Genomic DNA, 13,650 nt, shown 5'->3' with positions numbered 1-13,650 from the left:
AATTCAAAAAAACATTAACACTACAGTCTGCAGAAATGGCTGTAAAATAAATAAATAGATGATTTATTTATTTAAATGTTGAAAGAAAGGGCAATAAATGTCTATCATTATGGATGTTTTAGAGGCAAAAAAAAAAAAAAGAAGTTTACCTTTAAACTTCTTTTTAAAACAATAAAAGTTCATTAAGTATCTTCATTATTCATTGTATGCCAGTTACAGAAGAGACAACTTCATTAAGGTCACATATCTATTCTCTGATTCTATTTTATCATATATATTATATGATAAAAGTGGCTGTTAAACGTATAAGCAGAACAGTTCAGAATTATAGTTATTTTTAAAAAAACTTAAATATTTAATCAAATGAGGAAACCTCAGTTTTTCAAAGGACTTGCTTCCTGCACTATTTCATTCAAGCATATATGTTGTATATCAGCATAATTGTGCATCCAACCTTCCTTTTTCAAGAGAAATAAAATGTGCAGGTAGAGTGGAAAGGCTTATGTGCTGGTAATATACAGGCTTACAGCAAAACTGTTATCATCCCATACATTCAAGGCATATTTGTAAAGATATCTAGAGTGGTTAATAAATATCAGCTACACACCATATTTAAACCATATGTCAAATTGGCAACTCTCATCCATTCACCTAAGGACAAACTCTAATCTTCACAGTACATTGATAGGCTCTACCTATCATGCAAAAAGAGAAGACAGAGGATTACTACAAGTAAAGCAAGTTGTTGAAGAAGAAAAATGAAATCTCAATGATTATCTGCAACAATGGAAAAATTTCTAATTGACGTAAGGAAAGAGGGTTTATTTAAACCCATGGAGACAAAATTGGAGTATAAGACCAACCAAGTAAAAGTGAGAACTGAAAGATGGAAAAATGAGGCATTGCATTGAAAGTACCTTAACAGCATAAAGGACAGAGCTGACAGCAACTTGACCGGGCAATGGTTGAGAAATGGAGCACTAAAGAAAGAAACAGTCAGTAATTTTTACAGCACAAGAACAGGCCATTAAAACCAATGTTATGAAAGCAAAAATACAAAAAAATTCAAGAAGACAGTAAATGCAGATTGTGCAAAGAGAAGGAAGAAATGGTAGATCACATTATAAGTGGATGCAACAAAAGGCATCCGTAAAATTGAATACCTTAAAAGGCATGATAATGTAGTTGAGATAATTCACTGGCATTTAAGTAAAACATATGGGTTTCAAGTATCTAAAAATTATTGGAAGCATAAAGCTGACCAAAAAGTGATTGAGAATGAAAAAGCTAAAATACTCTGGGATTTCAAAATCTAGACTAACAAAATGTAATACACCCGATATAACAGTGGTTGAAAAAAGTGAAAACAAAGGTGTTCAATTTATCGAAATATCAGTATACTAGGAGATAGCCGAATTGACGAAAAAGAAACTGAAAAAAATACAAAGCATCACAAGTTGCAAGTCAAAGTTGAATGAATTTGGCAAAAGAAAATGAAAGTTGTTCCCATAATAATAGGTGGTTTAGGCGCCATCCCCAAAACACTGAAAAAACATCTAAGTTAAACATATAAATATAAATATGTTCCCATAAATAAACGTGAAAGTTGTTCCCATAATAATAGGTGGTTTAGGCGCCATCCCCAAAATACTGAAAAAACATCTAGAAGTACTCGAGTTAGATGGATTAAAAACCAGGCAGTTGCAAAAGGCTGCTTTGTACAGCACAGCATTCATATTCAGAAGGTATTTCCACAATTCATAGGCCCTTGGGTAGGGCTCGAGTTAGTGAAATATAACCAGCCTTTTACTTAAGGCTGAGGAAGCAAATCAAACTTGGATGAATATTACACACACACACACACACACACACACACACACACACACACACACACACACACACACACACACACACACACACACACACACGCACACACACGCACACACACACACACGCACGTTTTTAAATCTTGTTAAAGCTATTTTTACTAGAACCTTAATATAATTCGACCATGGTGTTCTACATTATGTATGTGCATGTCATTATTGAATATACTGGTTTCTGTTCTTATTTAATTTGAAAGTCATACTGAAGATGCCTTTTAATACTAGAGCAAAAATTTTATACTAATAAAACATACACATAAGGTAAATCTGTTTTAGGTTACTTATTAATAATGTCTTGGTTGGGACATTATTGAAGAAGACAGACTATGAAGCTGACTGGGTTGGAAAAGCAAGATGTCTCATAAATGTTAAAAAGGAATGGAATAAGTTTCTTTGTATTGTTTTTAATGAACAAAATCAGATAATGGTTTTGTAGAAAGCATTTTTAACTTGTGTATAATTATGTTAAAGATACCAAGCAATTTTAAACCTGGTTTTACTCCATTTTTTCCCAAGTAAGCAAACCGACATTTTGTCGGCTTGCTTACTTGGGAAAAAATGGAGTAAAACCAGGTTTAAAATTGCTTGGTATCTTTAACAGATAATGGTTTGTCTATAATAGTCCAGATATGCTGCATCTGGACGATATCATGCATATAGTCCAGATGCAGCCAATCTGATTGTCATGGGTCTGATTAACTACTCAGTTTCCCCACCCCCTCCACTTCAAGAATGGTGTCACAAAGGGATCAAGTTGCACAAGACCATGCAACATAATGGATCATATTTTGTTGAATGTTGTTCAGTTGGAATTAATGCAAAAAATAATAAAACAAATAAAACTAAGTTAAAAAACATATCAAAACCTCTTGGGTAACACTAGTAGATATTTGTACGTGATTCAGAGTTTAGTTTAATTTCAACTATGAACTGTTTCATGCTTTGAGTGCCAATGCTGTAACTAAGGTGAGGAAATGTAGGGATCTGGGGTCAGCAAATTCAGAGGAATAATTAACATAAAAATGCTATAAAATAGATTTTTGTTATTTTACATAGTAATATTTATTAGTGTGCTATTTCTGAAGAAAGAAAATAATTAAAGCATAAGAGGCATTCTTCACTTGATGAGATGCACAACTAGTACTGTATGTTGAACACAAAAATTCTTAGTTAAAGTGTTTCAAAAAAGCATGAGCATTTCTAAATGTTTCTGGAAAGAAAAAAAAAATGAAATTTGCTTTTGTTACTGCCTAAATTTAGAAGATTTACAAAGAGTAATATTATATATGCACTTTGAATAGTTCCCTATATAACTGTCATTAATGAACAAAAATAAATTCAAGCTTTTTAAGGGTCTACAGTAAAATATCATACAGATGTATTTGATCTAATATTTTGGAAACAGTTTACTGCAAATTATATGACAATAGACCATAAAAGAAATGTTGAAATCTTAATGATATTAATCTTAATATCATTAAGATCCAATGAGAGGATTCTACAATGAGGATTATTCACTGTAGAAACCTCCCATGCAAATGAAATTTATTAGAAACAATTTCTGAAAATTTAAACCCAATATCACATTAACTTCAATCTATTTTTAGTTAATGTCTCTCTCTCTCTCTCACACACACACACACACAATTCTCAGGAAAGTTTTCTAAACTTCCAAATCATGCACATTCCTTTTAAAACTAATTTAGACATTATGTACATTTCTCTTGTCTTTATGTCCTGTTCAAAAATAGATTACCTCCCTGAAATAAAATGTCAAACCAATTCTGGACTATTTCATATGAAACTGGCAACTATCACCACTACTGTTAAATCTAATGCATACCAGTTTGATGGCATTTTGCAGAGATGAAGAATTTTACCAAATACTTAGCAAATAATGCTTTTTGAAAGTTTGATTTATGTAGCAAATGTTAATGCATTCCATACATATTGATTTTTCAAGTTAAATTAAGACTGAAGATAGTTAGAAAGAAAGCTACTTAATAGCATAAAAAGTTCGGCTTTGAAATAATGCTGGATTCAATATCCACTTAATTCAAATAATTTTGCATCGCCGAAGTGAAGCCTTTTGGCTCTCTTTTTTCTGTAATTCTTGGTGCCTTTTGTTATGTGATATCTTTTTTAGCAACTCATACGGTAAAGTATAAGTTCTGCATCACTTCAACCTGAGTATTTACATCTGGATCTGGCTCTCACTGACGAGACCTCAAAAAAGGTTGAAACCGGTCTGGGTAGTAACCCCCCCCCATAATGTATAATATCATACATGTCTGTGTTAAATCTTGAATGAAAGAGAATTTATAATGTATTACCTTTCATTCAGATTTAACAAGTATCTAAATTCTCGATGTAATACTTGTATATTAATAAAAAGAAATTGAATGTAAATGAAATGATAATAACATCCTTGATTTGAAATTTGCTGAATATTGTATTGTCAAATGTCTTATGTGAAAAAAAAAAAAAAAAAAAAGGAGGGAAGCAATTTAGGAATGGGTAAAGTAGGTGTTAGTATGCGAATTAGGCTAAAATCCCAGGCAAGATAAGAAGATTAAATCATGACCTAAGGCCATCACGTATGCAAAGGTCTACGTTGTGCAGGGGGGGTTCTCCTGTGGATGAGAAGCGTTGGAACGGAGTGCAGAGGAATTGGGGTGCCGTGTGAAGGTCATCGAGGGAGGATATAGTCTTTTGCGACACGAAAACGAGGCTTTTTGCTTTTGCCTTTTATCTGTTTCAGTCGTTCCCGGAGAAAGGAAGTTCCAGTGAGGTCAGGGTGAGATGAATGAAAGCAGCGATGCAGCCTAGTAGAATGCCAACATGCGTATAGGTCTCGGCATAGCAGAAGGTTAGCGTAGGCTGAGAAGAAAATGCGGAACCTCGTGAACCAACATCTGCAGCAGTGCTTCGTGAACATCGTAGGAAACGAATCGTGATCGTATTCGTATATCTACCTTCCAGAAGCAAGAACCTAAGGAATGTATCAGCCAGGTAACCTCATCGAAAAGGGACCAGATGAAGAAAACACGAGCCGTATAATTGAAATTGATGATTGCAGTGAGATCCCGACACCTCAGTAAAGTAAGAACTTTTCAATTTTTGTATGCAAAGAAAGTTAGATTGTGACAGAAAAAGGGACTAATTAGAATTGTGATTTATGAAGTGTTGTAGGACTTTTGGAGTTGAACCATGAATAGGGAATGATTGATCTAAGTCAGAAAACTTGGAAAAGTGCAGTGTGAAAATATTTTAGTTTGTCATTGTCGGGTAGTTCTTGAACAAACAATTGTGTGAAAATAATCTAGGAGTGTTAACTAATTAGAAGGACATCCCATTTTAATAGTGTTTGATAATATTTCATGTTGTAAGGGAACTAGAATGTCCATGTTACGTCAAGTTAGCTTATTTACCTTTCATACCAACATTAGTTAAGTTAGTGTCTATAAAAATAATTGTAACTTGCTTTATTAGTAATGAATAAATTTTTTCTTGTCAACCAAACAACTTGCCTGATCACTAGTCTCAATGCACCACTCATAAAGAGAACCTATGCGTAAATATATTGGGGATAGTCATGGCTGCAGTGTGAAATAAGAATATATTCGATTATTGTGGTTAGAAATAGAGAAGGAAAGGATACAGGATCGTGTGCCATACCAGGTATTTGCTCTTAGATAAAGAAATTTCTTTTATCTATAGAATTTTGGTGGCACAGTGTAAACAAATAAATTTTCTGAAATTTGAAATGGGGTTAACACTAGTATACTAACAAAGGAATTGGCTCTAGCCAGAGGCATTTCCTTTGTCTATAGAGTTTTGCACACATGGGCAATACACTAATAGCAGTCAAGGATTCGAGCTAATATTAAGGATAGAGTCTGTAAGAATTGTATAGGACAAAAATTTAGAGTTGAAGAAATAACAAGTAAAGTATAAATAATACAACATAAGCCAAGATTTAAGGAAAGGATATAAGATCATAGAGGAGTAAACACAATCAAAAATAAATTTATACTCATTATATATTATAAATATATATAAAATGTTACATCATGGGAAATACTGTTTCCTATGATGTAAAATAATGTTTTACATTATGGGAAATGCTCAGAGCTTACTCCACCTTTACTATGAATTGCCCCTGTCATGAAAAGTTTGCTTACGCTTGGATCCGCCGAAACTTTTATAGTTTCTATATTTGGCATGAAACTCTTGTAGTTTCTCTATTTGGCTTTGAAATAATGTTGGATTCAATATCCACTTAATTTGAATGAAAGTTGCCAAAAAATTATGGCAATTATATAATTCAACTGAACAACTAATTCTACAAAGAAGTATAGCATTAGTTAAAACTGTTTGGAAGGGAAGTGAAATTAGTTGCTCAGCAATTTATTATCTCTCCTACTGTTTTTGTCTATAGCAGACATGTCTACAGTTTTTTCCCCCTTTTTTGTGGGGGAGATATTTTTTTTTCATTATATCCAGTCTTCTCAACTTCCAAAAAAATTGGTGTCTGCTTTTGTTCAAGACACTAATAAATTCCAAATACACACAAACCAACCTTAAAATACTGTTCTCACAATCTGGAGTGCTGCATCAATACTTTCCTACAGATGTTTGATGCCATCCAGAAGGTTACGTTTTCTTATGATCCCTCTCTTACAAATATTCTCTCTTTGTCTTATGTCATTTTTATAGGTATTTTCATGGTGCTACACACCACACTGGCTACTATCATCTTCCTTACATTTTCCTCTAAGCATGTAAAAAAAACATGGGCAACTGCTGGTCAATACTAATGCACAGTTCAGCTTCAAACTTATTGAACTAATTTCTTGTCCTCCTCTTCTTTCATTCCATGTTCACAATCTGTTCTTTGGAAGAGCCTTCCTCACACCACCTTCCCCAGGGACTGTGACCTTCACCTGTTCAAGAAACATCAATAGGTTCCTTCCTTCTCTTTAACCATGTGTCCCCAAGGGCATGTGTTATATGGTGCAACCATATGGGAGGTGGTGCAACCTCCCATATGTGGGTAGGATGGGACATAAAAGAAATAGATATTTCCCATTTAAGAATGTCATCTACTACACTTCTCAATAAGATGTTTATGAAATTTAGGTATTTATGAAATTTATTTTATTAAAAAAAAACAACAACAACAAGGAAACAGAGCTTATCACTTTGGAAAAATATTAGAAAACACAAAAATTCACTTTCTCACACTGGAATCCACATTTTAAAGACATGATAAACATCAAAGCAGCACTGACAGTAACTTGTACTGGACAAACTTTGGCCACATTCTAACCATAAGTCTAGTTACTGCAAAAAGTGAATCTATTATATGAAAATCAAGAGGGTATGAGAAGAAACTATTTTTGAGATAACTGATACCACATTTAAGATCATACTAAGAGAAGAACTATGCAGTGGTAGATAGCAGCAAAGGATTAAATACCATATCATTACTAAAATGAGGCTTATAAATACCCAAGTTACTTGACCATAACAGCCCATCAGTCCTAATACAAAAAAAAAGAATGATGGGATGCTATACTGACTAAGATTTTACTGAAGAATCTGATAAAATGTTAACATATTTCAGACATGCATGTATCAGCTGAGAATAATGTGCACCATATTTTAATTTAACACATGTTGTTAAGTAAATTATAAGTGCTTTTTTTAAAACAGGTTGTTTTAGTGATACAAATCTATATGAGAACATACTAGATTCTAGATACTAGACAACTGGAAGGTTCTAGTATCTGGAATCAACTCATATATTCACATTAACCTAAAACACTGAAGGAAAAAGTTAGCCAGTCTATTAAAAAAATATCTGTTTCTCTTGTAAAGGCACATAAATCTTACTCAGTTGTTATCCAACTTTAATGGCAACAGATGTATCCACATGGCTAAAAAAAGTTTTCTGTAAAATGTCTATAAATAAATAATTTTTGGATCAGTGTTTATGATCACGTTCATTTTTATGTTTCTTCTTCTTCTTTTTCTTCCTTTTTTCTTTCTTGGATTTTTTATGATGAGAATGTTCTTTTTTATTCCTTTTGGGGTTTTCTTCTTCATCACTACTATCAGTGTGGGAGTCTGATGATCTTGATTTATGATGCTTCCTACGTATAATCACAAGAACATTAATTAGATTTGATTAGCTATAACTGATCAATTTATAGAAATCAACCTGAGCTTTTAAAATGTAAATAAGTTGCTAAATCAAAATATACTTACTAAATTTTTAGGTTCTGATTCTCTCACTCTGTCATTACATTCAGATTTCAACCTCATAATTTAATGTATATGTTCATGCTTCCCATGACCACCTACATCGGTTTCCTTGACTATTCACATTTTCAATGAATAATTTCTTGAAGCATCTGACATGAAGCTAATTTGAGTGTAATCCATCCTGCAAGTAAAAATCCTTTCACTCATCAAAATCACTTCCCATATTATTATTATAAGGGCACCTACATGGAGTCTGAAGACTCATTGCAGGAGACTCAATCTATCCACACAATCTATCATACCTCTCCTTGAACCCATTAACAGACAAAGCACTCACAACTGACTCTGGCAACCCATTCCACTCATTTACAACTCTTCAAGCAAAAAATGTAGTCCTCACACCCTTTCTAACCACACCTTTATTTAACTTCCAGGGATGACCCATTGTTCTGGTCTCTGCTGAAACATTTCTCCTGCATCAACATACTGTGAAACTTTTCTCCTATACAGTCTATGCAAAAGAATAATTCACAATCAAAGCTTTCCAACTCCTCGCTCCTGGTACTGTGACAATAGATTTGCAATCTTGACTTTTGTTCTCAACAACTTTCATATCTCGACACTTAACTCTTCCCTATCTTCTTTCATACCACACATATCTCCTTTCAAATAATACAATCCACTTGTTCTACTTGCTTACATGTAAGTCTGGTCAAGTCAGATGCATCAATCAACCTGGATCTCTGGTCAAACTTTGGTGAGTAGGATAGCATCCATTCTGGTACCAAACAAGTTTTTTGCTATCCTTTCCTCTACCATTTTGTTTAAATGATCATGCTAGATAAGTTCTACTCACACATTCTTGAATGCTAAACAATGTCAAATTTCTTTCTTGATCAAAGACTGTGCCACTGGCGCAGTCTTTGATCAACTATTTCTAAACAATTCTTAAATTCATAAATTAGAATTGGTTTGAATACCATCTTATATACTGATAGTTTAGTTTTCTGGTTAAGTTCTGTTTTTTCCCATATAATTTATTCAACTGACTCTCCCACCACACCAGCTTTCTTTATTCTATTAATTATTTCCAAATTTAACTTACTATCATTACTAAAAAACTGTACCTAAACGGATGAAATATTTTACTTGTTCTAAGTTATCCATTCAGGATGCAATTAATATTTTCAATGTTCCGCTCTATTTTCCGTTTATATTTTTATTAATATTTCATGCAAAATCTGTTCAAGCAGCCATTCAATTTAGTTAAAGAATCTTGCTGACTTGTAATGAAGTTATTTAAGCTGAGATTAACATCATCAATTTTGATATTAGATTTAATGCCACTTTCTTCATTAAGTGATCATATAGATAATGAAAAACATTAGAGAATGTTTGTACCCTTGTCTTGCACGTGAGATTACATTGAATTATCTTCCTATATTTTTCCCATCTTCTTCTTTTTCTTAGAGCTGATATAAAATAGTATAAAATATAAATAATAGGATAATCTTCCTGAATAGCAGGCAATATCAAGTAGAGTGTGAGCATGGGGAACTGGCCAATAACATTTATTCGTGCCTATGATCCTACAGAAGATTCTACTAAGAAAGAAGTGAAAATTATTGAAGTCATTCAAAAATTTTCACTTGTTCAAGAAGGCAGCTGGCACAAAGAAAATGATGTCCTTGTTGGAAATCTAAACCAGAGGTTGAAATGATTTTGAACCAAAATAAAATGTTTCTCTCGGAACAATTTAAGGAACTTTTTTTCCCTAATCACAAAATTAATAATTACGGATATAATTTTTTTTGTTATTGTGAATTTTTTATCTATCTGGACAAGATATCAGTATTGGAACAATTTACATTCCTCTGAAGATATACAGGTAGCCCTCGGTTTATGATGGTTCAATTCACGCCGATTCACAATAAGGCTGGATGCCTGCACGTGCTTTCTTACTGTAGTGTGGTCTGACTGAGAAACGACACTAGCAGGCACTTTAGTGTTTGAGTGTTTACCGAGCTACTATGACATATATGTATCAAACCTAGTTTTACTGCTGAATCTACCTAATTGTTCTATTTAATTTTTTTTACATACATATATTTAAATTGATAAAGTACATAATTATATACCATGTCTGATAAAAGAAGTGCAGAAAAGTTAGCAGAACTTGGTGTTATGAAGGCATGGAAATCAATCACACTTGAAAAGAAGATGGAGGTGATTCGAAGAATGGAAGATGGGCAGACACGTGCTAATGTCTGTAGAAGTATGAACTTACCTCCATCGACTGTTACTACAATTATGAAAAAATGCAGATAGAATAAAACAGTCTGTGCAACAATCTACAGCAGTATACTAAATGCAAAACATGTAAGTTATAGCAGGGGGTAAACTTCATGAAAAATGGAAAAATTATTATCATTATGGGTAGATGACTTGAATCAGAAAAACATTCCTCTGATGCAGGCTGTTATAATTGAGAAAGCAAAAACAATTTTTGAGGATCTCAAAAAGACAGATGGAGGCGAAGAACATTTTTAGGAAACAAAGGTTGGTTCATGAGATTTAAGTCTTGAAGTAAGTGCCATAGTGTCAAAGCATGTGGTAAGGCGGCAAGTGCAGATGTTGCAGCAGCGGCTGCTTTTCCTGAAGAATTTCAAGACTGTGTGGAACAAGGAAGTTATCCTCCTGAACTCATTTTTGAAGCTTAAACAAATGTTGGTGTTTAAGCATCTTTTTTAATCATGTTTATGCATAAGACCTTCAAGGGTCTAAAAGCCATGCTGCCAGTCTATTGGAAATGGAACAAGAAAGCTTGGGTTACACAAAACATTTTTATAGATTGGTACACAAATTATTTTTGTCCTACCGTGCTTCACTTCTGTAAAGAAAATGATTTGTCAGCCGAGGCATTGCTTCTCTTGGATAATGCCCTTGAATATCCTTAAAACCTTACTGAAGTAAGAACACCATTGGATGTCAAGGTTGTTTACATGCCTCCAAACACAATATCACTTTTGCAACTGATGGATCAGGGGATTATATCAATCTTCAAAGCCTATTACCTCTGTATAACATTTATGGAAATGGTAAGAGTCTAGGACACTTCAGAACAAACTATTAAAGACTATTGATGGTCATTCGATATTTTGAAAGGCATTAACCACATCAAGGCAGCTTGGAACGAAGTGTCAGCAAAGTGTTTAAAAGGAGCATGGCGAAAACTTCTTCCAACATTTATGCACAACTTCGAGGAATTAGAGCAAGAGGAGAATGTTATTGAAGACATTACCAAGCTTGCGTGAGAGGTGGGATTGGACGATATTACAGTGGAAGATGTGACAGGTCTTAGAGAGCCATGATAAACTGCTTTCCAATGAAGACTTAAAAGAATTAGCCACACAATTAAGTCAACATCCAAAGGAGGAGAAAGAAAATGAAGAAGGTCCTCTGAGAGATATAAAAATGGCCGATTTACAGCGTATCCTTGCAAGCATAGAGACATTGACTGATTAACTCTGTGAAATGGAGTGCGAACGTAAAAAGGAGTGTAATCACATCTATTCGACCTTACACTGAACTCCTTAAAGAAAGAAAAAGAAAATCTAGGCAGTTAACACTGGATATTTTTTTCAAAAAAAAAACGCAGGTTATCCGAAACCAGGAACTTCAGCATAGAAATATGTAATATCTTTTCGAAGTTTCATATTTTTTGTATATAATTTTGTTTTGTTTTTGTTATTAATAATTTTAGTTTAACAAATATATATGCATGTATTATCAAAGCTTTAAATGTAATAATGTTACATATACTTCATGCGCATATTTTTTTGACTGAGCGGAACATAACTTTGTACCTCCCATTAAAATTGGGTTCGTTTTACACCGATTCGGTTTATGCCCATTTTTTCAGGAATGGAAGTGAGGTGTAAACCGAGGACTGCCTGTACTTCCGGGTTGAAGTAAAAGATTTCACTCTCAAAAAATAATGCTCCATTTGAAAAACATATCACATTTTAGTGATACAAATTTTATAAGAATGGTGAATGTTAAAGATCCAACATCATTTCGAAATGGAATGTATGTAGAAACTATGAGTTTCATAAATTTGACCTGAGAGCTTATGAGAATACAATCCTTGGCATCAGAGTTGCCCCAGCTTGCACTACTTAAATGAATATGACCACTGCCCAAGTATCTGTATACTTGTCTTTTATTATTGCATTTGATAATGTAAGCAGTGCAAGCTAAAGCAACTCTGATGTTAAGGACTGTATTCTCATAAGCTCTCTGGTCAAATTCATGAAACTTTCATAGTTTCAACATATATTCCACTTTGAAATAATGTTGGATCTTTAATATCCACTATTTCTATATAGTATTTCTTTATTTACTGTTATGCTTAACAAGGAAAAGAATACTAATAATTTCAATTTAATGAAATACAAAAAATGGAAATAAAAGAAAGCAGTGCGTGTGTTTGTTCTGTCATGGATTTAAAAAAATATATACAGGGTGTCGCAAAATTCACGCAAGAAATAATTTTGATAGAAAACACAGGTTTTTAATTAAAAATTGTAATTTCTTATTGATTCATAAAGTATACAGTATAGGGTTATGCATGGAATAGCATATCGGGTAAATGGCCTCTGCGGCTTTGCTGGCACATACGCACTCTTTTGTCGAAATTTTCCATGACCGTTTTGCATAAATGTGGATAAATTTCGTTGATACAGCGCTCAATTTCCTCCTTCAAGGTGTGGGTGGTCATGGGCTTGTTGGCATAAACCTTAGACTTCAAAAAACCCCAAAGAAAAAACTCCAACGGCGTTAAGTCACATGATCTTGGCAGCCAATTCTGATCACCAAAACGGGAAATTACACGACCAGGAAATGACTCATGCAGTAATCGAATTGTTTCTCGGGCTGTATGGCATGTGGCACCGTCTTGTTGAAACCACATGTCGTCCACATCCATATCTTGCAATTTAGGCACAAAAAACTGGATTATCATGTCGCGACAGCGAGCACCATTAACTGCTATTGCCTTACCAGCCCAAAATCTGCACCAAACAGTGACACGCTGTGGATACATTTGTTTCTCAACAATCACTCGTGGATTTTCTGAACCGACAAAATTTTGACAATTTTGTCAATTAACGAAGCCATCAAGATGAAAATGAGCCTCATCGCTGAAGATGATTTTGTTCGAAAAATAAGCATCCACTTGTTGTTGTTCCATAATCCATTCAACAAACTCTCTTCGCTGTGTGTGGTCATTTTTAATAACCCTGAACTGTCAGCTGTCACACTGTCTTTTTTCCTCGTTGGCAACACTTTACCGCACAAATGGCGCTAAATTTAAATCTTGCGTGAATTTTGGGACACCCTGTATATATACATGTTTGGTACTTGTGAATTGTGTGTGTGTGCGCGTGCTTTTCTTCAGACAGAGAATTACTTTCTTAGAATGAAATTTTTTGTT

General features: G+C 33.8%; 1 protein-coding gene across 3 annotated transcripts in view; it reads right to left on the bottom strand.

Annotated features, from left to right (window-relative positions):
- The window catches only part of LOC150104966 (uncharacterized), a 97,644-nt gene that overhangs the window by 48,772 nt on the left and 35,222 nt on the right, over positions 1 to 13,650 (bottom strand). For 2 of the 3 annotated variants that reach the window (XR_016548559.1, XR_016548560.1), the window contains exon 5: positions 7,785 to 8,044. Coding sequence is in view for 1 of the 3 variants with exons in the window: in XM_090395440.1 (XP_090251566.1) it covers positions 7,876 to 8,044 (169 nt within the window). In the remaining 2 variants the exon portion in view is untranslated. Of the gene's footprint in view, positions 1 to 7,450; positions 8,045 to 13,650 lie in introns of those variants that run through there. The other variant, XM_090395440.1, reaches the window with a different exon arrangement.

The sequence above is a fragment of the Typopeltis vanoorti genome, chromosome 7, assembly GCF_054136105.1.
Source record: "Typopeltis vanoorti isolate ZY-2024b chromosome 7, IOZ_Tvanoo_1.0, whole genome shotgun sequence".
NCBI lineage: Eukaryota > Metazoa > Arthropoda > Arachnida > Uropygi > Thelyphonidae > Typopeltis > Typopeltis vanoorti.
This window is presented reverse-complemented; position numbering and strand designations above follow the sequence as displayed.